Consider the following 24,164-nt stretch of genomic DNA (forward strand, 5'->3'; position numbering starts at 1 on the left):
GGTAAAGTGTCCTACCATGGCGGATGGGATAAGGCAGCCCTCCCCAGAAACCTTTTGCAAAGGCTTTTGGAGTACATGAAGGAGAGCTTTCTGGAGGTGTCCCTGGAGGATTTCCGCTCCATCCCCATACATGTTAACAGACTTTTCCAGTAGCTGTACTGGCCGCGATTGCCATGGCAAATTAATCATTAAACATGCTTGCTTTTAAACCATGTGTAATATTTACAAAGGTACACTCACCAGAGGTCTCCTGTGTGCCCTCAGGGTCTGGGAGCACGCCTTGGGTGAGTTTGGGGGTTACTGGTTCCAGGTCCAGGGTGATAAACATATCCTGGCTGTTGGGGAAACTGGTTTCTCCGCTTCCTTGCTGTGAGCTATCTTCATTGTCTTCATCATCATCTTCCTCGTACCCTGAACCCGCTTCCCTGTTGCGTGATTCTCCATTGATGGAGTCAAAGCACACATTTGGGGCAGTGGTGGCTGCACCCCCTAGCATGGCATGCAGCTCCGCGTAGAAGCGGGATGTTTGTGGTTCTGCCACGGACCTTCCGTTTGCCTCTCTAGCTTTGTGGTAGGCTTGCCTTAGCTCCTTAATTTTCACGCGGCACTGCTATGCGTCCCTGTCATGGCCTCTGTCCTTCATGGCCTTTGAGACTTTTTCTAATATTTTGCCATTTCGTTTACTGCTACGGAGTTCAGCTAGCACTGATTTGTCTCCCCATATGGCGAGCAGATCCCGTACCTCCCGTTCTGTCCATGCTGGAGCTCTTTTGCGATCCTGGGACTCCATCATGGTTACCTGTGCTGATGAGCTCTGCGTGGTCACCTGTGCTCTCCACGCTGGGCAAACAGGAAATGAAATTCAAAAGTTCGCGGGGCTTTTCCTGTCTACCTAGTCAGTGCATCTGAGTTGAGAGTGCTGTCCAGAGCGGTCACAATGAAGCACTGTGGGATAGCTCCCGAAGGCCAATAACGTCGAATTCCGTCCACACTACCCCAAATCCGACCCACAAAGGCTGATTTTAGCACTAATCCCCTCAGAGGTGGAGTAAAGAAACCGGTTTAAAGGGCCCTTTAAGTCGAAAAAAATGGCTTCGTCATGTGGACGTGTCCAGGCTTAATTCGATTTAACGCTGCTAAATTCGACCTAAACTCATAGTGTAGACTAGGCCTAAGAAGTGTTCCCTCAGGTTTCCAAGTAGTGATTATGCAAAGGATCACACAATGGCACACTAATGTCTGATATTGTACCACAGGTAAAACAGAGTGGGGTCCTTTAAGAAAAAGCTCCATCCTTTATTTTTCAAGCAGTTCTCTTTTACTTCCTTAAGTGGTCATCTCACTGTCTGCTCATATTTCCTCATGCTATGGATCAAGTTCTACTTTAATATATATCTATACAACTTCATTGACATAATCTCCACTGGATTCTCTCTTTTGGCTCTGAAATTGTAAAATTCCTTTTATTCAATGATCTGTAAGTGCTTTGCAAGTATATTAGCCTCACAAGATAGTTTTGTGTTGTTTTTTTTACAGATGAGGCAACTGCAGCACAGAGAGGGTAAGTGATTTTTCCAATCCCACAGAGCAAATCAGTCGCACAACCAGGAATAGAACCCAAGAGTCCCAATTCCCATTCCATTATAACCACCAGCAGAACACATTCTCTCCTCAAAGATTCTGTAGTCACTCAGTGAGGGCCTGATCCAAAGTCCAGTCAAGTCAATGGAATTCTTTTCTAGTGATGTCAATGGGCTTTGGATCAGGCCCTGCGTCAGCATCACAAAGCTATTCTCATAGACTAATATTAAGAGACTTTTCCCACAAACATGGGGAAACCCCACAAGTCAGTCACCCTCACAATATAGCACTGCTAGAGCTAGGTCAGTGCTGGAGGCCAGACAGAGGACAACCACCGGGCCACCTCTATAAAACGAGGATTCTTACTGCTACTGTGGAAGAGTATCACCCAGCCAAACATCCCTGCTACTCTTAAGGCTGTGACATTAGACTCCCTTCTGTCCTTATCCCCAGCAATTCTGGGCCCCCATGGGGCACGCTCTACATCAGTAAAGAAGCCAAAGTGGGAAAGTTCAGAAGCCTTTTTATTTGTGTAGCATCGATAAGGAAACTAAACACTCCATGATAACCTTTCGTGCTAAGGAGCTCAAAGGTTGCCTAATATGTAGGTTATGTAGAGAAGGCCTTATATTTGATTGTGACTTGTTAAAAATAAACTCTAGTATCTGTAAACAAACCCTGTGGTCTGCTGACTGCAGCACCCTCCCCAGTCCACTCCGGTCCCTTTCAGGTAGAAGGATTGCATTTCAAAGGAGGAGGATGAACTGTGGGGCCCTCGCAGGTCTAACGGCTGGTGTCCATGGTCAGGATTTCCCAACTTCCTCACATCATGCAGTTAATTTTCAATTTCAAAAGGAGTGTTAAAGTCTCTTGGGAACAGCTTCTCCAGGCTTTCCAGAGTGGCCAAACGTGTTGATTCTAAGACCTGCAGCACACCGTTGGGCAGAGCCAAAAGTTCATTTTGGTTTATGTTTGACGTCTGCATCTCCACACATCAATGGATACAAAAGGGCAAAGGTCAATACAAGGCCTTGGGTGCTCTCTTTCAATGTATTTTTTTCTCCTGTGATGTTAAAAAACAACAACTGCTGAAAAGGTGAAGACTAGAGCAGCTTCTGTAAGAGCTTTCCAAAACCAGTGCTCTTACAACATTCACTACAGTGACTTTTAGTGGGAGAGGCTGGGATCATTCCCATAACAAATGTTTTTACACCAACGGTAGGCAACCTGCGGCCCGTCAGGGTAATCCGCTGGTGGACCACAAGACAGTTTGTTTATATAGACCGTCCGCAGGCACGGCCCCCCACAGGCACGGCCACCCGCAGCTCCCAGTGGCCGCAGTTCACCGTTCACAGCCAATGGAAGCTGCGGGAAGCGGTGGCCGGCGCAGTTCGCCGTTCCCGGACAATGGAAGCTGTAAGAAACGGCGAGGGCCACTGCTTCCCGCAGCTCCTATTGGGCAGGAACAGCAAACCGTGGCCACTGGGAACTGCGGGCGACTGTGCCTGCAGACTGTTGATGTAAACAAACCGTCTCACAGCCGCCAGCAGATTACCCTGACAGGCCGTGTGCGGCCCGCGGGCCACAGGTTGCCCACCATTGTTTTACACCGTTCTCTTCTCTGACTCCTCTTGATGCTGGACCTAGAGCAACTTAGAAATCCTCTTTTCAATGTTTCAAAAACTATTCCATATAAAATACTCAGGATCGAGAGGCCTAGTATGATACAAGTCCCTCTCTATACAGATGTTTGTATGTGAACTGTGTTTAAGGTATGGCAGAGGGCCCCCAAATAATCATATACAGAAACCTGACTTCAGTTTTGGAAGATCTCTAATGATGTAAGAGGTTTTAATGTCAGAGCAGCTGATGGCACTGGAACCCAAACATCTTATTCTTTCAGCTTATGGCAGTGTTCTTGGAGGCACATGCCATCTCAGCTCCCCGTTGCTTTCATCCTCACACTGAAAAATTGTCAAGAAGGGGGGCAAATGTGATTTACATCAAGGAATCAGCTCTGTGTCAGCAAGTCCCGCTCTGAAAGGATCGCCTTCACCTTCTCCACAATGGTCCATACTTCTGCCATGGCACCTCGACCTGGAGAGCAAGGTCACACACACAGTAAAACTCAGGTCCCAAGGAGGCTGCACAACTGCTGAGCATTGACATACCACAAGTCCTGCTGAAATTTGGCCTTGTTCCTTCCCATACACACAGCAGTGCAATGTGCCAGTGCATTTTCTAAGCAGCGCATTGCAGCAAGTTATACCAGAAATGTTGGCAGGACAGAACAAGCCTAGGGTACGTCTTCACTATCAGCGGGTAGCAATCGATTTATCCGGGATCGATATATCGCGTCTCGTTAAGATGCGATATATCGATCCCCGAACGCGCCTACCGTCGACTCTGGAACTCCACCAGAGCGAGCAGCGGTAGCGCAGTCAACGGGGGAGCCGCGACAGTCGATCCCGCGCCATGTGGACCCCAGGTAATTCGATCCAAGATACTTCGACTTCAGCTACGGTATTCGCGTAGCTGAAGTTGCCTATCTTGGATCGATCCCCCCCCCCCCCCAGCGTAGACCAGCCCCTAGTGTGAAGATCAGCTCCGACTGCCAAAATCCAAGGGGCCAGACACTGCCACAAACTATGGATCCTCATGAATGGCCCTTGTGATTCCCATAGTGGCCTGAATATCAGAAAGCAACTGTGTTCCATATGGGCAGGTGAAAAATACCCATGAACTAGCCACAGAGCCTCATCGGTTCTCCAGGGTCTATGTAGATTATGTATCCTGGTTAAATGCCAATTGGCTGATTACAAATATTGAGTGGAAATGACCAAAACACATTAATGTGAGATAATTTTTTTCATTTCACTTCTCATTTTGAAACCCAGAAACTTTATTTTTGTGTGAAATTTATGCAAAATAGTCATTTTTTTCTATGTCAAAACCATGAACACTTTGTATTTTTGTACGCTTTCAATACACAATGAAATTAAGACTATTTTCAAGTGAAAATTGTCCTGACTTTGTTTTGGCTTGCATCCTGAACTAATTCTTGGAAATGTAACAAGAACAAAATGTAAAAACTCTTCCTTTGGGATTGGTTACTTGCCAGATGTGCACTAAATCTTTCAGTGGAGATGTTGCTTTCACTCCTGAAGTCTTTTTTCATAGATTCATACATTTCATAAATTTTCAGGCCTCAAGGGATCATTAGATAATCTAGTCTGACCTCCTGTTAAACACAGGTCATAGAATTTCATCCAGCTACTCCTGAATTTAAAGCAGTAACTTGTGTTTGACAAAAGCATATCTTCCAGAAAGGCATTCAGTCTTCATGTGAAGACTTCAAAGGTGGAGAATCCATCACTTTGCTTAGTAATTTGTTCCAAAGGTTAATCACTTTCACTGTTAAAAAGTGTGCCTTATTTCTAATTTAAAATCTAATTACCTAATTGCTAGTTAGTTACCTAGTTCCTAATTAGAAATTAGTTACCTTAGACTTGTTTTAGGAAGGCCCCATAATTGTCAGCACCTGTTGGTGAATGATGGTTTTGAAAGAACAAAGGAACTATTTTCCTAAAAAGCAGAAAGAACCTTCGTTCTACACTAGGATATTTCAGACCCATAATTCCGAACAGGTGAACTCTCACTGGTGGATTGCATTGTAGATAAGGAATAGGCAGGCTTGTGTGTTAATCTCCATGCTGTCTAACCCTGAACAGGTGGAACAGCACCCAACAGATATGGACAAGAGACATCCTCTTGGATTGCCTCCTTACCAGAGGCAACGTGTGGGAGGAGGGCACACGGGGTCATGTGCCCCCCCAGATTTCTGCCTTCCATTTCCAGCCAGGCATCCACCAGCACTGAGGGGCTTGCAGGGCAGAGTCATCGCAGTCCAAAGGGCTCAGCAGGAGCATCTGAGTCTGCAGCACACTGGGACTGGGCAAGGCCACTGGAGCAGGTGGTGGCAGCAGGCAGGGCAGGGCTGTTGCTGGTGCCTGGCAGCAGGAAGCTGGGCTAGGGGGGAACCAGCAGATCCATCCCCACCTTCCCTGAACCAGCTGCAGGTGCTGGGCGCTGCAGGGGCTTCAGCAGCCGCGAAGCCCAGCCAGAGGTGGCTCAGCAAGGGAGGATGCCCCCTGCAGGAGGAGCGGCGCCACATGTGGCTACTGCTTTGGGCACAAAGCCTATTGGACAGAGCAGCCCCATGCTCCCTGGGGCCGGGGCCAGGGCCCAGGCCGAGCAGGGTGATGGAGGGGAAAAGAGGGCTCTAAGCCCCTGCCCACTGGGCTGCTGGGGAGCCTGCAAGTCCAGGGCGGGAACAGGCTGGAAATCACTCCCCAGCCCCCACTCCAGTGCTTATCTGAGGGGCAGAGAGGCTCCCCCATGCCAGTGCTGCACAGGGCTGTGGACAGCTTTGGCACATGCAGGGCTCGTCTCCTCCTGGGCTACGCCCTGTGCGTGAGGGTCTTGGGCTTTCCCGGGGTGCTGTCCTGGCCAGAGGCAGAGGGGAAGGAAGGAGTCCGCCGGGCAGGCTGCAGGTGTTCTGAGTGCTCCCACCAGGGGCTGGTTTTCCGCATAGAGCTGCTGGGAGCGGGATACATCCCGCTGGCAATTTATGGAGGAGCAGCAGGGCTGGGGGTGGGGACAACAAGAGAGAGCGCTGCAGGAGGCGGCAGAAGGAGGAGAGCATGCAAAGGGACGATGGGTGGGCAGCAGAGCCAATGCATGGGGCGGTCAGGTCCCCCCCCCAAACCTTTAAATTGTGCCTTCCACTATCAACACCTCTGCTCCTTACAGTTCTGCATACAGAGCCATTCATCTTAATGATCCATAAATAACATTTCCAAGACCTGTCTGCGTTTTCCCAGCTACTTCCATTTCACCTTTGGCAAGTCATATCTGGACTGTTTAGCTGTGCAAAATCTTGGTAAGCAGTATGTCCTGAACCCACAAATTATTCATAAAGGGTGAAATCCACCCCAACACAAAACCTACGCACCTCTGAGAGATAATCACAAACAAAATAAGAAAATAAATAAAATAATCATGAAACAGAAGAGAAACACTCTTCAGTTTCACCACTAGGAAAAGCTTAGCTAGATAGGCTCTACTGAGAGCTCATGACACAGAATACTGGTTAAGCAGGATGAAAAGCGTAAGCATTAAGAAGTACTTTGCCTGAGCCAGCTGCTGCAGGCCAATCTGTCTTACTGTCCCAGAAAGATTAAGCAATACAGTGATAAAAACACGTCAGCTCATCTGAGTTTTGTTTATATTACAGGCAGGGCCACCGAGAGCGGGTTCGGGCCCCGGTGAAAAAAAATTTTCGGGCCCCCCAGCAAGGGCGGACCGGCTAAACAGGGCCGACGAGGGGGGAGGGGGGGAGCCAGGGAAGCTGGGCCCCGGGCCCCCTTCCAGACCGCCGGGCCCCAGTAATTTTTACCGGCTTCCCCCCCTTCTCGTCGGCACTGATTACAGCATCCATTGAGGGAGCGGAATCTGTTGGGAATTACAGATCCAAAAATTCGGGTGTAGACATAGTTAGAGACTTCTTGGGTCTACTAGGGGAAAGAAATTACAAGGGAAAGTAATTCAAGCAAAGACTGTGTGCAGACGCGCTTGCGAATACTGAGGTTTTGCCCCGATTCCAGTCATCAGTGGCCTGTTATCAGTGTAACTGCACCAACACAAACCTGTAGAATAGACAGGCAAAACACTGACTGGTCCAAATTGCAGCTTTCTTTTGCTACTCTATGGGTTTGAACCTTGCTGGCATCAACCGCTGGGATCAGAGCAAACTTCAATGTGGACAAGACCTAAAAATCACAACTGTTTCTGGAGATGGAAGTGATTGATGGATGTAAGATATCAATGGTGAGGGATATACAGGAAGGATGGTCCAGTGGCTAGGGTGCTCACTTGGGTGACCTGGCTTCAATTCCCTGCTCTGCCACAGACTTCCTGTGTGACCTTGGGTAAGTCACGGATCCTCTCTGTGCCTCAGTTCCCCACCGCTACATTATGGATAATAGCACTGTCCCATCTCACAGGGATGTGTGAGGATAAATACATAAAAGATTGCGAGGTGCTCAGATACCATGGTGTGACAGGGTTGGGACCCACCACAGCAGCGCCTCCCACTGGTCGTCTCAGGAATTAGCTCAGTCCAGTGGAGCGCCCTCTGCTGGTAGTGTCCTGTCCGTCATCTGTTCTCTGCTGGTGTCTGGACCGTGTTGCTCCCCACTCGGCAACATCCATTTCAGGCCACTGCCCTTCAGCAGTGCCCCCTAGTCCATCCTCACCCCCTTCCGGGGGGGAGGTGATCAGCAGTCTTTCTACGCCCCAGCCACTATGTCCAACCACACCCCCAAAGTCTAATCCCTCCTGTCAGGGATCTGGTGTAGTCCATGATGGCTGCTCCCCACGGCCGATGGCTGGGTGTACTGCAAGAAGGGAAAGGAGGGACCCAGGCTCGCCCTCTACTCTGGGTCCCAGCCCAGGGACTCTCTGGTGGCAGCCTTGCTGTCCTCCTTCTCTCCCCTTGTCTGTCCACTTCCCTGGGCCGCTTCCCCTGTGGCCCCTTCCACCCGCTAGGCCCTTCCCTTCAGGGCCTGCAGCCTGGCAGGCTACGGGCTAGAGCTCCCTTCTGCTTCCCGAGCCTGGCCAGCACTGCGCTGTCCACGGTGCTAGTCTGCCAGCTCTGGAGACAGACCTTCCCCTGTTGAAGGTCTGCGCCAGACTGTCTGCGCCCTTCTTGGGCAGCCTTTAAATAGGGCCAAGCTGAGCCATGATTGGCTGTCTCCAATCTTGGCTCTCAGTGGCCCCCAGTAAGCCCTTTTCTTATTGGCTGCCAGTCTGCGCAGGCGCACTGGCCTGCTGCAGCCCCCTCTAGCATGGGGGTGGGGCAGACACCCCACCACACATGGTAATAGTGGATCTTAGGTAAATAGATAAAGGAAAAGACAAAAAAGGGAAGGCATGTTGATCCAGATGGCTTTTCCCATTTTGCCAGTCTATTGTGTGGTTTGACCTCATTTGGATGTTTCCATTTATGGTAATCATGAACATGTGAGAAATTTGATGTGACGAGCTATAAGAACCCTAGCAGAACGGTTATGGCCCAGTGTGTTTTTACTGATTTAAATAACTTACAAATGTGTTTATCCAGCCATAAATGTATATTAGTATTCAGTTCCAAAAGGCCTCTCTTTTAGAGATGCACATTATTTAATTGCAACAGAGAATCCTGTGGCACCTTTAAGACTAACAGATGTATTGGATCTGACGAAGTGGGTATTCACCCATGAAAGCTTATGCTCCAATACATCTGTTAGTCTTAAAGGTGCCACAGGACTCTCTGTTTTTTACAGATTCAGACTAACATGGCTACCCCTCTGATACTTGACATTATTTACTTGAGAGATCAGAAGGTGTGAAAGCCAACCCCTACTCAGCAACCACAAAGACTATTTTTAAACATGTCTTATTTTCCAGACAGATTTCTATGCACTGTGTCAATGCACACCATAGAGCTTGGTATCAAACTATACAGCAGAGTTATTAAAATATTAACACAGATGTGCTTGTTCAAACAGGATTCTATATAGGTGCTACAGCTGATCTGCTTTTATGAATAACTTGATTACACATTCGTAAAACATGCCAAAGAAACAGCTTTCCTTCTCTATCCATATATGGCCCTCATTACTATATAGTATCTGAGTGCCTCCATTTTTTAATGTATCTATCCCTTCACAATTCCCCTGTGAGACAGGGAAGTACTATTCTCCTCTATTATCCCCACTGGGGCACAGAGAGACTAGACCAAGGTCAAACAGAAAATCTGTGGCAGAGCAGAGAATTGAATCTGGGTCTCTCAAGTCCCAGGATAGCATGCTAACCACTGGCCCATCCTTCCTCTCTCTCGTGTGCTTATCATGGATTACTAGTTGGCAATATTTACTTTACAAATCTTAGGTTGATTTGAGTTATTGAAGGTAAGTTAAGCCCCTAACCCCAAATTCCAACTCCTGATTCTGCTTTGGATTCCTAGCATTTCACAGTGTCTGCATGGATTTTGAAAATTGGCAAGAAAAGAAATATTTTCTTCAAGGCTGGTCTGAGACCCAATTGCAACACATTTCTGTAAACTTTGGCAATGGAGGGTTACAGCACAAACTGTACTTGTTCACCTCAGCGCAGCACACTGAAGTTCACAGGGTGAGAAGATTGTCTCACCATCAGTGTAACATTTCCATGATCATCATGGGAGAAAGCACATAGGAAAGTAGCCAGAAGCCATGCTAAAGACTGACCTTCATCCCCACACACCAGCTTCTTCACCACACAAGGGATCTCTGTGTAGCCAAAGTCCTTTAGTTGCTCCACCTGCTGAGTTGTAATAGGATGCTCCCACATGGCTGTGTTCATAGCAGGGCAGAACAGCAGGGGTTTGGTCATATCCCATGCGCGGATGACACAGGTCTGTAAAAAAAAGACAACAAGAGATCCAACCCTAGCGTGTTTGTTGCCTTTCCTATTTGCATCTCCTATCACACTGCTGCAGAAGCCCTTTGCCAAGCCAAAGACCATTAGGGCTGGGGTACCCAAACTTTGCCCAGCCACACAGGAAACTTGTCAGCAGCTTCCGGGCTGCAACGAATTGGCACTAAATGGCATAAGATTGCAGCAGCCTCATTTCTAATAGGGAAAAGGGGGCAGGGCTACAAAGAGGGCAAGTCCCATCTTTTCTTGAGTCAAGTGAGCAGCCCACTCAGATCCAGCCAACAGTCTCTTTGGCCTGCACCTCCACAGTAAAGCTAAGGATGACCACAAACCCTACTATAGAATTCTCTAGACCGTATTTGAGGGAAGTCAGGTGTACAGTCATTTTGCCTAAGTGCCGTGTCGACTGGATATGCCACTTTTGCCATCAAAAGAAGCATCCCATCTTCCATGGATATAACTAGCATCAAGTAGAAGAAACATGTCTGGCCTATTTCAAAACAAGCCCTCAGCTTCCCAGCCATCAAACAGCTCCTAAATATTACATCAGAATCTACAGTGACAGAGTTTGCAGATCGTTAATAGAGGGCGCAGTCAGTTCTCTGTCTGGCTTCTTGAACCAGCAAGATATTATCTTGTCAGATAGGCAGATAGAGTTTGCTACAGCATTCTAAAGACAAAAAAGGACAAGAGGAAGTTACTCACCTTGTGCAGTAACGATGGTTCTTCGAGATGTGTGTCCCAAGGTTGGTCCACTATAGGTGTATCTGCGCCCCTGCTCCTCTAATCGGAGATTTTAGGTAGCAGTGTCCATTCAACCCACACATATGCCCTCCCTTCCTCGTGGTCTGCCTAGAGCACATGTGTCAAACTCAAGGCCCGCGGGCCACATCCGGCCCGCCATACAATTATATCCGGCCCGCGAAATCGTTTTATATATCTGTTTTTAATGGCCCTGTGATATGACGCCCCAATAACACACACTACAAATCCCATGATGCAGTGCAATTGCCGCCAACGGCAAGCCGCGGTTCAAGTTCGCGGTCTGTTGATGTATACAACGCTAATCTCAAATCAAAGCTAGACCCCAACAATGGCCAAGAGAAAAATTGATTCTGAAAACCGAGGCTTTCAAAGCCGGTGGGAGAATGAGTATATGTTTACTGAAATTGCAGGTAAACCAGTGTGTCTCCTTTGCGGGAGTAATATCGCTGTAATGAAGGAGTATAACCTAAGACGGCACTACGAGACGAAACATGAGAACAAATTCAAAAACCTGAGCGCAGGACAGAAGCTACAAAAGGTAGAGGAGTTGAAGAAGAATTTGACATCCCAGCAGACGTTTTTCACCAAAGCAAAATCACAAAGTGAAGCTGCTGTGAAAGCAAGTTTCATTGTGGCCGAAGAGATCGCCAAATCAGGACGGCCGTTTACCGAGGGGGAATTCGTAAAGAATTGTATGATGAAAGTGTGCGACGTCCTTTGTCCAGATAAAACGCGAGCGTTTGCAAATGTAAGCCTCAGCAGAAACACTGTTGCTAATCGGGTTTGTGAGATGGCGACTGATTTGAAAACACAGTTGATTGAAAGAGCAAAAGATTTTGTTGCATACTCCCTTGCCGTGGATGAAACTACTGACGCGACTGACACTGCACAGCTGGCGATATTTATCCGTGGTGTGGATTCCAATTTGTGCATAACAGAGGAAATACTGGACATTAAATCGATGCACGGGACAACGAAAGGAGAAGACATCTTTGGAAATGTATTTCAAAGTGTAACCGACATGAAACTGCCGTGGGAAAAACTCGTTGGACTTACAACAGATGGCGCACCTGCTATGTGTGGTGAAAAAAATGGACTGGTGGGAAGGATGCGCTCAAAGATGCGGGAGGAGAACTGTGCCGGTGAGTTGACAGTGTATCACTGCATCATACACCAGGAATCGCTGAGTGCTAAAGTCCTAAAAATGGATCATGTGATGAACACTGTAACACAAACCGTCAACTTTATCAGAGCCCACGGTTTAAATCACCGCCAATTCCAGTCTTTTCTGCGGGAAATAGATAGCGAGTTTGGCGATATGCCATATCATACGGAGGTCCGGTGGCTAAGTCGGGAAAAAGTTCTCAAAAGACACTTTGAGCTGCGAGAGGAAATCTGCCAGTTCATGGACAGTAAGGGGAAAGACTGCACAGTTCTGCGGGATGAAAAGTGGAAATGTGAGTTGGCGTTCCTGGCTGACATAACATCGCATCTTAGCGCTTTAAACCTTCAACTCCAGGGACGGGAGCACATAATAACCGATATGCATGATGCAGTGAAGGCATTTCAAGTGAAGCTGCGCTTATGGGAGACACAAATGCACCAATGCAACTTGTCTCACTTTCCCTGTTGCCAAGTAATACGGAACCAAGAAAGTGCCACAGTTTTCCCAAATGCCACCTTTGCTGAAAAACTCAGCGCGCTGCGCACTGAGTTCGCACGGCGCTTCAGTGACTTTGAGGCACAGAAAAGTAACTTCGAGCTGCTTCGCAACCCATTTGCAGTCGATGTGGAAACCGCACCTGTAGAAATGCAGATGGAGCTGATAGAACTGCAATGTAACGGGACACTGAAGGCAAAGTACGACACTGCGGGGCCAGCACAGTTCACTCGCTTCATTCCTGAAGCGATGCCGCAGCTCCGCCAACATGCGGCTCGAATCCTGTCCATGTTTGGCAGCACATATCTGTGCGAGCAGCTGTTCTCTGTGATGAAAATTAACAAAACGTCACACAGGAGTCGCCTCACTGATGAACACCTGCAATCGATCCTGAGAATCTTCACAACACAGAACCTAACCCCAAACATAAACGAACTTGTTGCAAAGAAAAGACTCCAAGTATCAGGCTCTGACTAAATAGGACAAGAAAATGGAATGTTATGATTTGTTACGATTATACTTTTGCTTTAAATTCAATTTTTTATTTATATTTTCAGATTTTTTAATATTCCAGCATGTACAGATTTTGAATGTATTGTATTGACAGGATATTTTTTTATGAAGAGCAAAATATTTTAAGTTGAAATGTATTTATTTTGGAATGATATCCTGTATTTTGGTTCATATTAATGGTTAAAAAACATAAATATTTAGTCTGTTAAATAAATGGTTATACTGTTCGGCCCGCGAGTTTTGAGTTTTGGCCCCCTGTGCAATTGAGTTTGACACCCCTGGCCTAGAGGCTATCTAGTACTGCGCAGGCGAACCCCCTCAGGTCCTTCTCTACCGCAAATCCCCTTATGGAGAACGCTAGAGGAAAGGAAGGCGGGTTGTGGAGCACCAACAGGGGGACACATCTCAAAGAACCATTGTTACTGCACAAAGTGAGTAACTACCACTTCTTCTTCAAGTAGTGCCCCTATGGGTGCTCCACTGCAGGTGACTTTACAGCAGTATCCCCCATGGACGGCCAAGGCTTCGGAGTGGCGTCTGTTACTATAGAAAGTAGTGTGGAGTCGAAGATGGAATCAGAGGCTGAATCTCCAGTGATAGCATAATATTCTGCGAAAGCATGGGCAGAGGCCCAAGTCGCTGCTCTGCAGATTTCCGAGATAGGAACATCCTTAAGGAATGCAACCAACGTAGAAATTAACCTTGCAGAATGCATATGGATTAAGGACGCAGGCAACAGGGTGAGCCCTTGATAACAATAATTAATGCAACTCGAGACCCATTTGGATAGTCTTTGAATCAATACTAATGATGCAGATAAGGAAGGAACAACTGGTCGCTCCATTCGAGGCCAAAGACAGTTGAGAAGGAACTGAGGGGGGTTCGCCCGCACAGTGTTAGATAGGGTTGAGGCAGACCATGAGGGAGGGAGAACACACGTATGGGCTGAATAGACACTGCTACCTAAAATTGCCGATTTGAGGTGCAAGGGCACAGATACACCTACAGTGGAGCACTCGTAGGGACACTACTCGAAGAACAACTTGCATTTGTCCTTGGAATAGTATCTCAGCTGTAGTTAGGGTGATCAGATCACCCAAGTCAAATATCGGGGTGGAGGGGGATGGGGCAAAAAAACCAACCACCCTTCCTCCACAAGCGCTGGAGGGAGGCCCAGGAGACGAAGGGGAAGCGTGGGGCCAGGGTGAGTGAGAGTCCGGCCTGGCCGAGTGAGAGTCCGGCCTGGCCCCAAGCAGGCAGGACTCAGTCGGGCGGTAGGGAGAGTAGTGGGGGCGGCTCGCGGGGCCAGGCAGCGGCTGTTCTCCCCCCGGGCCGCGGGACTCGGGAGCAGCCGCTGCTGCAGCTCCTACTGCCACGGGGGGAGGAAGCGGCCCATGGCAAAGCTCGGTGGCTGCGGCTCTGGCGCCTGGGCCCGAACCCCCCGAGCCCGGGCCTGCTGCGGGGACCCAGCAGCGCACACACTGCGCCCAGCCCGTGGCCAGTCGCGTCTGGGCTGCTGCCCAGCTGGTGCTACCCCACAGCGGCCCCGGAGTGGGAGCAGCAGGCCCCAGCTCCCCTGGCCCGCTCGGGTCCTGCAGGGGAACAGGCTCGGGGGGTTCAGGCCCGGGTGCCAGAGCTGCAGCCGCCGAGCTTGTCCATCGGCCGCTTCCTCCCCCCGCGGCAGAGGGAGCTGCAGCAGCGGCTGCTCCCGAGTCCCGCTGCCGGGGGGGAGAACAGCCGCGGGCTGCCCTCCTACTCTCCATACCGCCCGACTGAGTCCTGCCTGCTCAGGGCCAGGCCGGACTCTCACCACCCCGGCCCCACGCTCCCCCTGCGTCTCCGGGGCCTCCCTCCAATGCTTGTGGAGGGAGGAGGAATGGTGAGCCTGGGGAAGAGGCGGGGATTCGGGGAGGGAGCCAATGGGGGGTAGAGGGGGCGGAGTTGGGGCGGGGGGGAGGGGGACCGTGAGCATTTCCGGGCTCCAGGTTCCGGAGCATTTCCTTGTTTGTCCAGTGTCCCGACCGCACATCGGTCAGGACGCGGGACAAACAAGGAAATATCGGGACAGTCCCGATAAAATCGGGACGTCTGGTCACCCTAGCTGTAGTCATCTTGTGTTCAGTAAACCTTTTACCTGTTGTTTTGTACCGTATGATGTGAACTTTCTCCAGTACAGGCAAAATCTAATTCTGTTAGGTCTGATCCCCTCCAAGCTTCCAAATGAAACCTTTAATGGCCTGTTTCATACATCTATGTTATTTTATTTCCCTGCCAAAAAAGGCTAGCAGTTGTAGAGTTGTAATCTTGTGTGTCACTGACAGATGGGATCTGTCCCCTGGGCCGTGTAATGCTCCTCCTGCTAAGCCGACACTTCCAGAGACATTCTAGACACTCATAGGTGAAGCCTGTCACTCCAGCTGTATTTTACTCATTTACAAGCACTGTGGTTTTCCTTAGCACTGGGGTTCAGCCATTCAGAGTTTCTTGACCTGAATGGCACCTGTCCACACAAATTTCCTTTTGAGATTTTATGTGCCTACATCCCAACCCACCCTCAACTCATTTTTGAGGGGCACTGAACTGGTTTACACCAGCGCTGTATGTGCAGATTTGCATTCTCTTTGAAGATTCCTTAGGTGTCTAAAATTCGGTGACCTTCCCTATCTAAAGAGCACCAATCTCTGGTCCCAAAGCACTTGGGTGTACAGGGGGCTCTTGGGTAGTCTGTCTTACCCAAATACAGGAGCTGACTCCCTTCTTCCACCCACCCCAACCTACTTGAGGTACCAGAAAACAGCATTGCCCCCAAAAAGACCTCTGGCTGAAACTGGAAGATAAATCTGTGAGTGTGGGTGGGTGGATGTCCATGTTATGCTTTTAGGTGAGGGAGTGAGGACTAGCAGGAAGTAAACAAACTTATCTGATCTCACAGGTGTCTTTCTAGACTGCATCTAAAACACAGAAAGGAAAAGGAACTGGAGAGTGAGAAAGTGGGTGTGTGATAGAGAGAGACGGAGAGATGGAGAGGCTCTAAGGTGCAGGAGAGGAAGAAGAATCATGCATCAGGAAAAGGAGGAGGAGGAAATATAGGAAAAGGGATGGCGGGTGAACACCATGAGAGAAGAGCCAGGGAGATGAAGAAGGATGTGAAGAGGAAGAGAGAGAGAGGTATAAGGAGGGAGCTGGGGGAAAGAGCAGGCATTATTTATTAGTAGTAGTAGTAGTAGTAATATTTTAATGCCTAGAAGCCTTAGTCATGGATCCAGGCTCCATTTCACTAGGCACTATACAAACACAGAACAACATAGTGCCTGCCCCAAAGAGCTTGCATGAAAAGGAAAACAGAATAGAGGCACAGTGGAAAAAATAGAGGGATGAGGAAAAAGAGCGTGAAAGATGTCCTCAGCCAGTATTCAGGGCAACTAATGGCCCAGATGCGGACAGTAACTCACCAGTAAGTTGTCACAGATGCCATTTGCTATTTTTGCCAGTGTATTTGCATCAAGAGGAGCCACTAGCATCAGGTCGGCCCAGCGCCTCAGGTCGATGTGGAGGACTGGGTCTGTACGCCCTTTCCACAGCTGCAGACAACAGAAGAGGCTGGATCACTGAACCCTCCTGAGACACTAACTCATACACAGAGCACTTGGCACTGTACCAACCCCACATGCATAAATGCCATGTCAAACCACGGGGAAAGAGTAACATCCACACGGAGCAAAGCCCAATCATAATGGGGCTCTGAGACAGCAGTGCTGCTGCTGCTTCATATTTAACCCTTCTCTTGCTTCACTCTTCCTATAGTTACTATTTATATTGTGGTAGCACCTAGAAACTCCAATCAAAGATCAGAGCCCCATTGTGCTAGGCACTGTACAGACAAACATCAAGGAAATAGACTCTGCTTCAGAGATCACTCAATCTACATGTCAGATATCTACATCACCCTGCATGCCAGCACAGGCTTCCCCATCCCATTCACCACAGGGCATCTGTGAATCTCAGGAACCGTTAGAAAAGCTTCCTGAAAATTTTACCCTGGTGACTACGCTGCATTGAACAACCCCGGTCAAAACCCCATAGAATAGACTAGATGAGGCCAGCTAGGCCTTTCTCGCTCCATCCTTTGTAACTCTGATCATTCTGGTTTATCCAGAAGGTTTATGCTGCCCTGGAAATTCCCTTTGTGACAGACATGGTGATTTCCTGCAATATCCTGGGCAAACCTTGCTGAATTAAGTTAAACCTTATTGAATTAAGTTTAAGTATCTTTGGAGCCCACTGTATTAAAAACACAAAATGTATGTATTATTGTGGGATTCACTAGGGTGAAGACTTGTAAACCTTGGGAAGTGTTGTGAACTTCAAAGGACTATTTTAAACAAACAAAGTTAGGTGGGGTTCCTAGGAAGTATCTGGGGGAAGGTGTATAGGTCACAGTTCAGTGCAACTGCCCCTGTATTCCCCCTCTATGATTGAGCAAAGGAAACCCACTCTCAGGCTTCCAGATCCCCAGCCACCACCTCTCTTGGATGGAGACACATGTCTCTCTCCCTCCTAACCGGGTTTTTTCCAGACTGCACAGCTCTCTTCCTACACTGTGAGTTCCCCAGCAAGTCAGACTGCCTAAGCTAGCCTGCTTTGCCTCAGAGGCAATAAACAGTGTAATTGCCGATAGGTATAAATTACAGAACAGCTTGTCCTAAGCAAGCACATTTATTCTTAAGGTGAAAGCACTACAGAGAAAAGATATTAAAAAAGTAAAAGAAACTACACGTGTGGCATACTAATCAGCTTACCGGAGATCACCTCAATTCCAGCAAGGGCTCCGACATGTGATTGGTCCTTCAAACTCCACCATGGGGGTTTTCTGTGGTCACAAGTTGTGACACAGTAGAGAGCGGGGCGGACTGACTCAGGAATGTGGTCTAGTTTAACTGGGACTGTCTGTATTAGGGATGGGATCGCAGGGGATGATTTTACTTGAGGGTTACCTGAGCTTGTAACCTGAGCCAGGAGGGGGGTGCTGCCATGTGACACCTTTGCCCAGGAAACTGGACAAAGGGAGGGGAGGAGCTGGGGGAAGGGGGAGAGAGACGGGTAGAGGGGGTTTTTGCTTTCAGTTTTGGGTTGGGAGGAGAAACGCAGGGAACCCCAAAGCTGGGGTCTAAGCTCCCTAAACCCCACCCCCAGAAGGACTTGACTGAGGGGTCCTGGTTGTACCTACAAGCTCTGCTTGGGACTGTGTTCCTGTCATCTAATAAACCTTCTGTTTTACTGGCTGGCTGACAGTCATGGTGAATCGCAGGAAGAGGGGTGCAGGGCCCTGACTTCCCCACACTCCGTGACACAAGTTCATATCAACTGTTAGCTCAGAACAAGCTCACCCTGAATCCGAGAGTCACCCCTTTACACAGTTTGGTCTTTGATCTGCAGAGACCATGAATACCTAAGTAGCCAGACAATGGTCCCCTCCTCGGGATGAAGCTTCAAAAGGCTGGGTCTCTACATAGCTGGAAGTGGTCATTTGCATTTACCAATCTGCAGGTATTTTCTAGAACCCCACTTATATTTGTTTGTCTGGAACATTGCTTAAAATATTCCTCTGAAGCTCATAACACTTCCCAAGGTTTACACTAGCCAGGTCTCCCCCAGAAGACGTTACATACAAACCCACAATAACACAAACTTCACATTTTAAATACAATAGACTGTAAACATACTTAAACTTAATTCAAAAAGGTTTAACTTAATCCAATCAGGTTTGTCCTGGATATTGCAGGAAATTGCTATGTCTGTCACTCTGACCTTGATGGAGCATCTGAGCTGGTAAAATGTCAAGAGAAGCAGCAAATGAGATGAGATGTCTTACCTCCAGAGGCCAGGCACAACCACAGGCCACTGAGAGGTGTGCATCAGGGCCACAAACTGCTCACTCTATGAGTCACACACAACCACAACAGAGAGGCAGCATCCGGAATAACTAGTGCTCCCCACCCTTCCCAAAGTAGGGCTCTTCACTCTCTTTTTAGTTTTTAAGTACATTAAAGAGTCTCGCCTTCTTTTTAAAATAACTTTTTGTATTTAACTCTTCTGGAGCCAGGTACAATGCAAGCAGGAGCTACGCAGGCTCCTCTCAGCCCTGGTCTACACTACGATTGTAGGTCGAATTTAGCAACGTTACCTCGATTTAAGCCTGGACCCGTCCACACGACGAAGCCCTTTTTTTCGACTTAAAGGGGCTCTTTAAATCGATTTCTTTACTCCACCTCCGACGAGGGGATTAGCGCTGAAATTGGCCTTGCCGGGTCAATTCTGGGGTTGTGTGGACGCAATTCAACGGTATTGGCCTCCAGGAGCTATCCCAGAGTGCTCCATTGTGACCGCTCTGGACAGCGCTCTCAACTCAGATGCACTGGCCAGGTAGACAGGAAAAGGCCCACAAACTTTTAAACCTCATTTCCTGTTTGGCCAGCATGGCAAGGTGCAGGTGAGTGCAGATCTCATCAGCAGAGGTGACCATGATGTAGTCCCAGGATTGCAAAAGAGCTCCAGTATGGACCGAACGGGAGGTAGGGGATCTGCTCACAATATGGGGAGACGAATCCGTGCTAGCTGAACTCCGTAGCAGTAAACGAAATGCCAAAACATTAGAAAAAGTCTCAAAGGGCATGAAGGACAGAGGCCATAACAGGGACGCACAGCAGTGCCGCATGAAAATTAAGGAGCTACGGCAAACCTACCACAAAACCAGAGAGGCAAACGGAAGGTCCGGAGCAGAGCCGCAGACATGCTGCTTCTACACTAAGCTGCATGACATGGTAGGGGGTGCAGCCACCACTACTCCAACCCCGTGCTTTGACTCCATCAATGGAGAATCACGCAACATGGAAGCGGGTTTTGGGGACGAGGAAGATGATGATGAAGAGTTTGAAGATAACTCACAGCAAGGAAGCGGAGAAACCGGTTTCCCCAACAGCCAGGATACGTTTTTCACCCTGGACCTGGAGCCAGTAACCCCCGAACCCACCCAAGGCGTGCTCCCGGACCCTGAAGGCAGACAAGGGACCTCTGGTGAGTGTACCTTTGTAAATATTATACAAGGTTAAAAAGCAAGCGTGTTTAATGATTCATTTGCCCTGGCATTCGCGGCCAGTACAGCTACTGGAAAAGTCTGTTAACGTGTCTGGGGATGGAGCGGAAATCCTCCAGGGACATCTCCATAAAGCTCTCCTGGATGTACTCCCAAAGCCTTTGCAAAAGGTTTCTGGGCAGTGCAGCCTTATTCCGTCAGCCATGGTAGGCCACTTTACCACGCCAGGCCAGGCCAGTAGCACATAGTCTGGAATCATTGCATAACAAAGCATGGCAGCGTATGGTCCCGGTGTTTGCTGGCATTCAGACAACATACGTTCCTTATCTCTGTGTTATCCTCAGGAGAGTGATATCATTCACGGTCACCTGGTTGAAATAGGGTGCTTTTATTAAGGGGACATTCAGAGGTGCCCATTCCTGCTCGGCTGTTTGGCTGTGTAACAGAACAGAAATGTTCCCAGCTGTTAGCCACGCGGTGGGGGGAGGGGTGAAGTGATCATCCCAGAGAATTGCGTGTGTGTGTGTGGGGGGGGGGTATTTGGGTTTGTGCTGCACGCTAACCTGCAAACCGCAGTCTCTCCTTTTAAATTGAAAACCAATTTTAAATGGTCAACCCAATGGACGCTTGGTATGGGAAATGAGGGCGCTGGTGTTTTAAACCATTCCCACATGTTAAGAAGGTTAAAAAAGCCAAAAGACTGTGGCTTACCATGGCTGCCTGCAAGCCGAATTCTGTTGCCTGGCACTGCGTGAGTGATCTCTCACACCAAACCGGCAGGCCCTCAATATAAATAAGAGGCAAAATGCGACCTTGTAACAAAAGCACATGTGCTGTGTAATGTGAACAGCAAGGTTTAAAGGGAAAGAGTGATCCTATTGTTATCTAAAATGTATCTTTTTAACTATCAATCTCCCTTTTCCCCCACCAGCTGCAAATGCTTCTCCTTCACAGAGGCTAGCAAAGATTAGAAGGCGAAAAAACGCACTCGGGATGAGATGTTCTCGGAACTCCAGATGTCCTCCCATGCTGACAGAGCACAGCAGAATGCGTGGAGGCAGACAATGTCAGAGAGCAGGAAAGCACAATATGAACGTGAAGAGAGGTGGCGGGCTGAATGGCGGGCTGAAGAGAGTAAGTGACGTCAGCTTGTGACAGAAGGCAAGAGTCGATGCTCCGGCTGCTGGAGCATCAAACTGATATGCTCCAGCATATGGTTGAGCTGCAGGAAAGGCAGCAGGAGCACAGACCACCACTACAGCCCCTGTGTAACCAACAGCCCTCCTCCCCAAGTTCCATAGCCTCCTCACCCAGACGCCCAAGAACGCGGAAGGGGGGCCTCCGGCCACCCAGTCACTCCACCCCAGAGGATTGCCCAAGCAACAGAAGGCTGGCCTTCAATAAGTTTTAAAGTGCAGTGTGTCCTAGTCCTTCCGTCCTCCCCCACCCCACCTGGCGCTTCCCTCCTCCCTCACCCCTCCTGGGCTACCTTGGCAGTTATCCCCCTATTTGTGTGATGAATTAATAAAGAATGCATGAATGTGAAGTAACAATGACTTTATTGCCTCTACAAGCGGTGATCGAAGGGGGGGGGGAGGGTGTCTAGCTTACAGAGTGAACCAGGGGGGAGGGGGTTCATCAAGGAGAAACAAACAGAACTTTCACACCCTAGCCTGGCCAGTCATGAAACTGGTTTTCAAAGCTTCTCTGATGCGCACCGCCCCCTGCTGTGCTCTGCTAACCGCCCTGGTGTCTGGCTGCGTGTACTCAGCGGACAGGCGATTTGCCTCAACCTCTCACCCCGCCATAAATGTCTCCCCCTTACTCTCACAGATATTGTGGCATGCACAGCAAGCAATAACAACAATGGGAATATTAGTTTCGCTGAGGTCTATCTGAGTCAGTAAACTGCGCCAGCGCACTTTTAAACGTCCAAACGCACATTCTACCACCATTCTGCACTTGCTCAGCCTATAGTTGAACAGGTCCTGACTACTGTCCAGGCTGCCTGTGTACGGCTTCATGAGCCATGGCATTAAGGGGTAGGCTGGGTCCCCAAGGATAACAATAGGCATTTCAATATCCCCAACGGTTATTTTCTGGTCTGGGAAGAAAGTCCCTTCCTGCAGCTTTTGAAACAGACCAGAGTTCCTGAAGACGCGAGCGTCATGTACGTTTCCCGGCAATCCCACGTTGACGTTGGTCAAACGTCCCTTGTTATCCACCAGTGCTTGCAGCAGCATTGAAAAGTACCCCTTTCGGTTTATGTACTCGCTGGCTTGGTGCTCCAGTGACAAGATAGGGATAGGGGTTCCATCTATCGCCCCACCACAGTTAGGGAATCCCATTGCAGCAAAGCCATCCACTATGACCTGCCCATTTCCCAGAGTCACTACCCTTGATATCAGCAGCTCTTTGATTGCGTTGGCTACTTGGCTCACAGCAGCCCCCACAGTAGATTTGCCCACTCCAAACTGATGCCCGACTGACCGGTAGCTATCTGGCGTTGCAAGCTTCCACAGGGCTATCGCCACTCGCTTCTCAACTGTGAGGGCTGCTCTCATCTTGGTATTCTGGCACTTCAGGGCAGGGGAAAGCAACTCACAAAGTTCCATGAAAGTGCCCGTACACATGTGAAAGTTTTGCAGCCACTGGGAATCATCCCAGACCTTCAACACTATGCGGTCCCACCAGTCTGTGTTTGTTTCCCGGGCCCAGAATTGGCATTCCACAGCATGAACCTGCCCCATTAACACCATGATGTGCACATTGCAGGGGCCTGTAGTTTGTGAGAAGTCTATGTCCATGTCTATTTCCTCATCACTCTCGTCACTGCGCTGCCGTCGCCTCCTCACCTGGTTTTGCTTTGGCAGGTTCTGGTTCTGCATATACTCCAGGATAATGCGCCTATTGGTTATAGTGCTCATAATTGCCACGGTGATCTGAGTGGGCTCCATGATCCCAGTGCTATGGCGTCTGGGCTGAAAAAAGGCGCGAAACGATTGTCTGCCGTTGCCTTCACAGAGGGAGGGACTGGGGGCCTGACGACATGTATCCAGAATCACCCGCGACACTGTTTTTAGGCATTGGGATCTCAACCCAGAATTCCAATGGGCGGCGGAGACTGCAGGAACTGTGGGATAGCTACCCACAGCGCAACGCTCCAGAAGTCAACGCTAGCCTCGGTACGGTGGATGCAGTCCGCCAACTTAATGCACACTTAGAGCATTTTGTGTGGGGACACACACAATCGACTTTATAAAAACTATTTCTAAACAATTAACTTCTATAAATTCGACCTAATTTCGTAGTGTAGACATACCCTCACACAGCTCTGTCAATGCACCTCAATCCTGACCTGCAACACCCCTTGCCCAGCTCTGCCAATGTATCTTAATCCTGATCTGCAGCATTCCCTGGTATTTCAGTACTGCAAGCCCATACGGCACAGCCAATGCACCTCAATTCTGACCAGCAGCCCCCCTGCTATTCCAGACCTGGTCCCCAACAGAGCTCTGCCAATGCACCACAATGATCTCTGAAATGACTGGAAAACTTTCTGTTCATTCCCACTAACATGCCTTTCTATGAAGGAAAGCAACATATGCTCGTGGGTGCAAAAACAGAGAACTGCTCACATGGCGATGAGCAGGTCTTCTTGTACTCATTCAGGGTATGTCTACACTATGAAATTAGGTCGAATTTATAGAAGTCGATTTTTTAGGAAGCGATTTTATACAGTCGATTGTGTGTGTCCCCACTAAGCGCATTAAGTCGACAGAGTGCGTCCACAGTACCGAGGCTAGCGTCGACTTTCGGAGCATTGCACTGTGCGTAGCTATCCCACAGTTCCCGCAGTCTCCGCCACCCATTGGAATTCTGAGTTGAGCTCCCACTGCCTGATGGGGCAAAAACATTGTCGCGGGTGGTTTTGGATACATGTCGTCAGTCGCCCCTCCCTCCGTGAGAGCAACGGCAGACAATCGTTTTGCACCTTTTTTCCATGCAGACGACATACCACGGCAAGCACGC

The 24,164-nt window shown here is 48.9% G+C and overlaps 1 protein-coding gene across 11 annotated transcripts in view; it reads right to left on the bottom strand.

Moving 5' to 3' along the window:
- Positions 1–2,087: 2,087 nt before the first annotated feature.
- PPCDC (phosphopantothenoylcysteine decarboxylase) overlaps positions 2,088–24,164 on the bottom strand; it is a 50,595-nt gene continuing 28,518 nt past the window's right edge. For 4 of the 11 annotated variants that reach the window (XM_042862048.2, XM_042862053.2, XM_042862049.2 and 1 more), the window contains 3 exons: positions 16,492–16,620; positions 9,912–10,080; positions 2,389–2,644 (listed from right to left, as the gene is read on the bottom strand). In XM_042862048.2, the coding sequence (XP_042717982.1) occupies positions 2,538–2,644; positions 9,912–10,080; positions 16,492–16,620 (405 nt within the window). In that variant the 3' untranslated portion in view covers positions 2,389–2,537. Of the gene's footprint in view, positions 2,645–3,582; positions 3,679–9,911; positions 10,081–16,491; positions 16,621–24,164 lie in introns of those variants that run through there. The other 7 variants (XM_065559604.1, XM_008175696.3, XM_065559608.1 and 4 more) reach the window with 5 other exon arrangements.

This window comes from Chrysemys picta, chromosome 10 (assembly GCF_011386835.1).
Source record: "Chrysemys picta bellii isolate R12L10 chromosome 10, ASM1138683v2, whole genome shotgun sequence".
NCBI classification, from domain to species: Eukaryota; Metazoa; Chordata; order Testudines; family Emydidae; genus Chrysemys; species Chrysemys picta.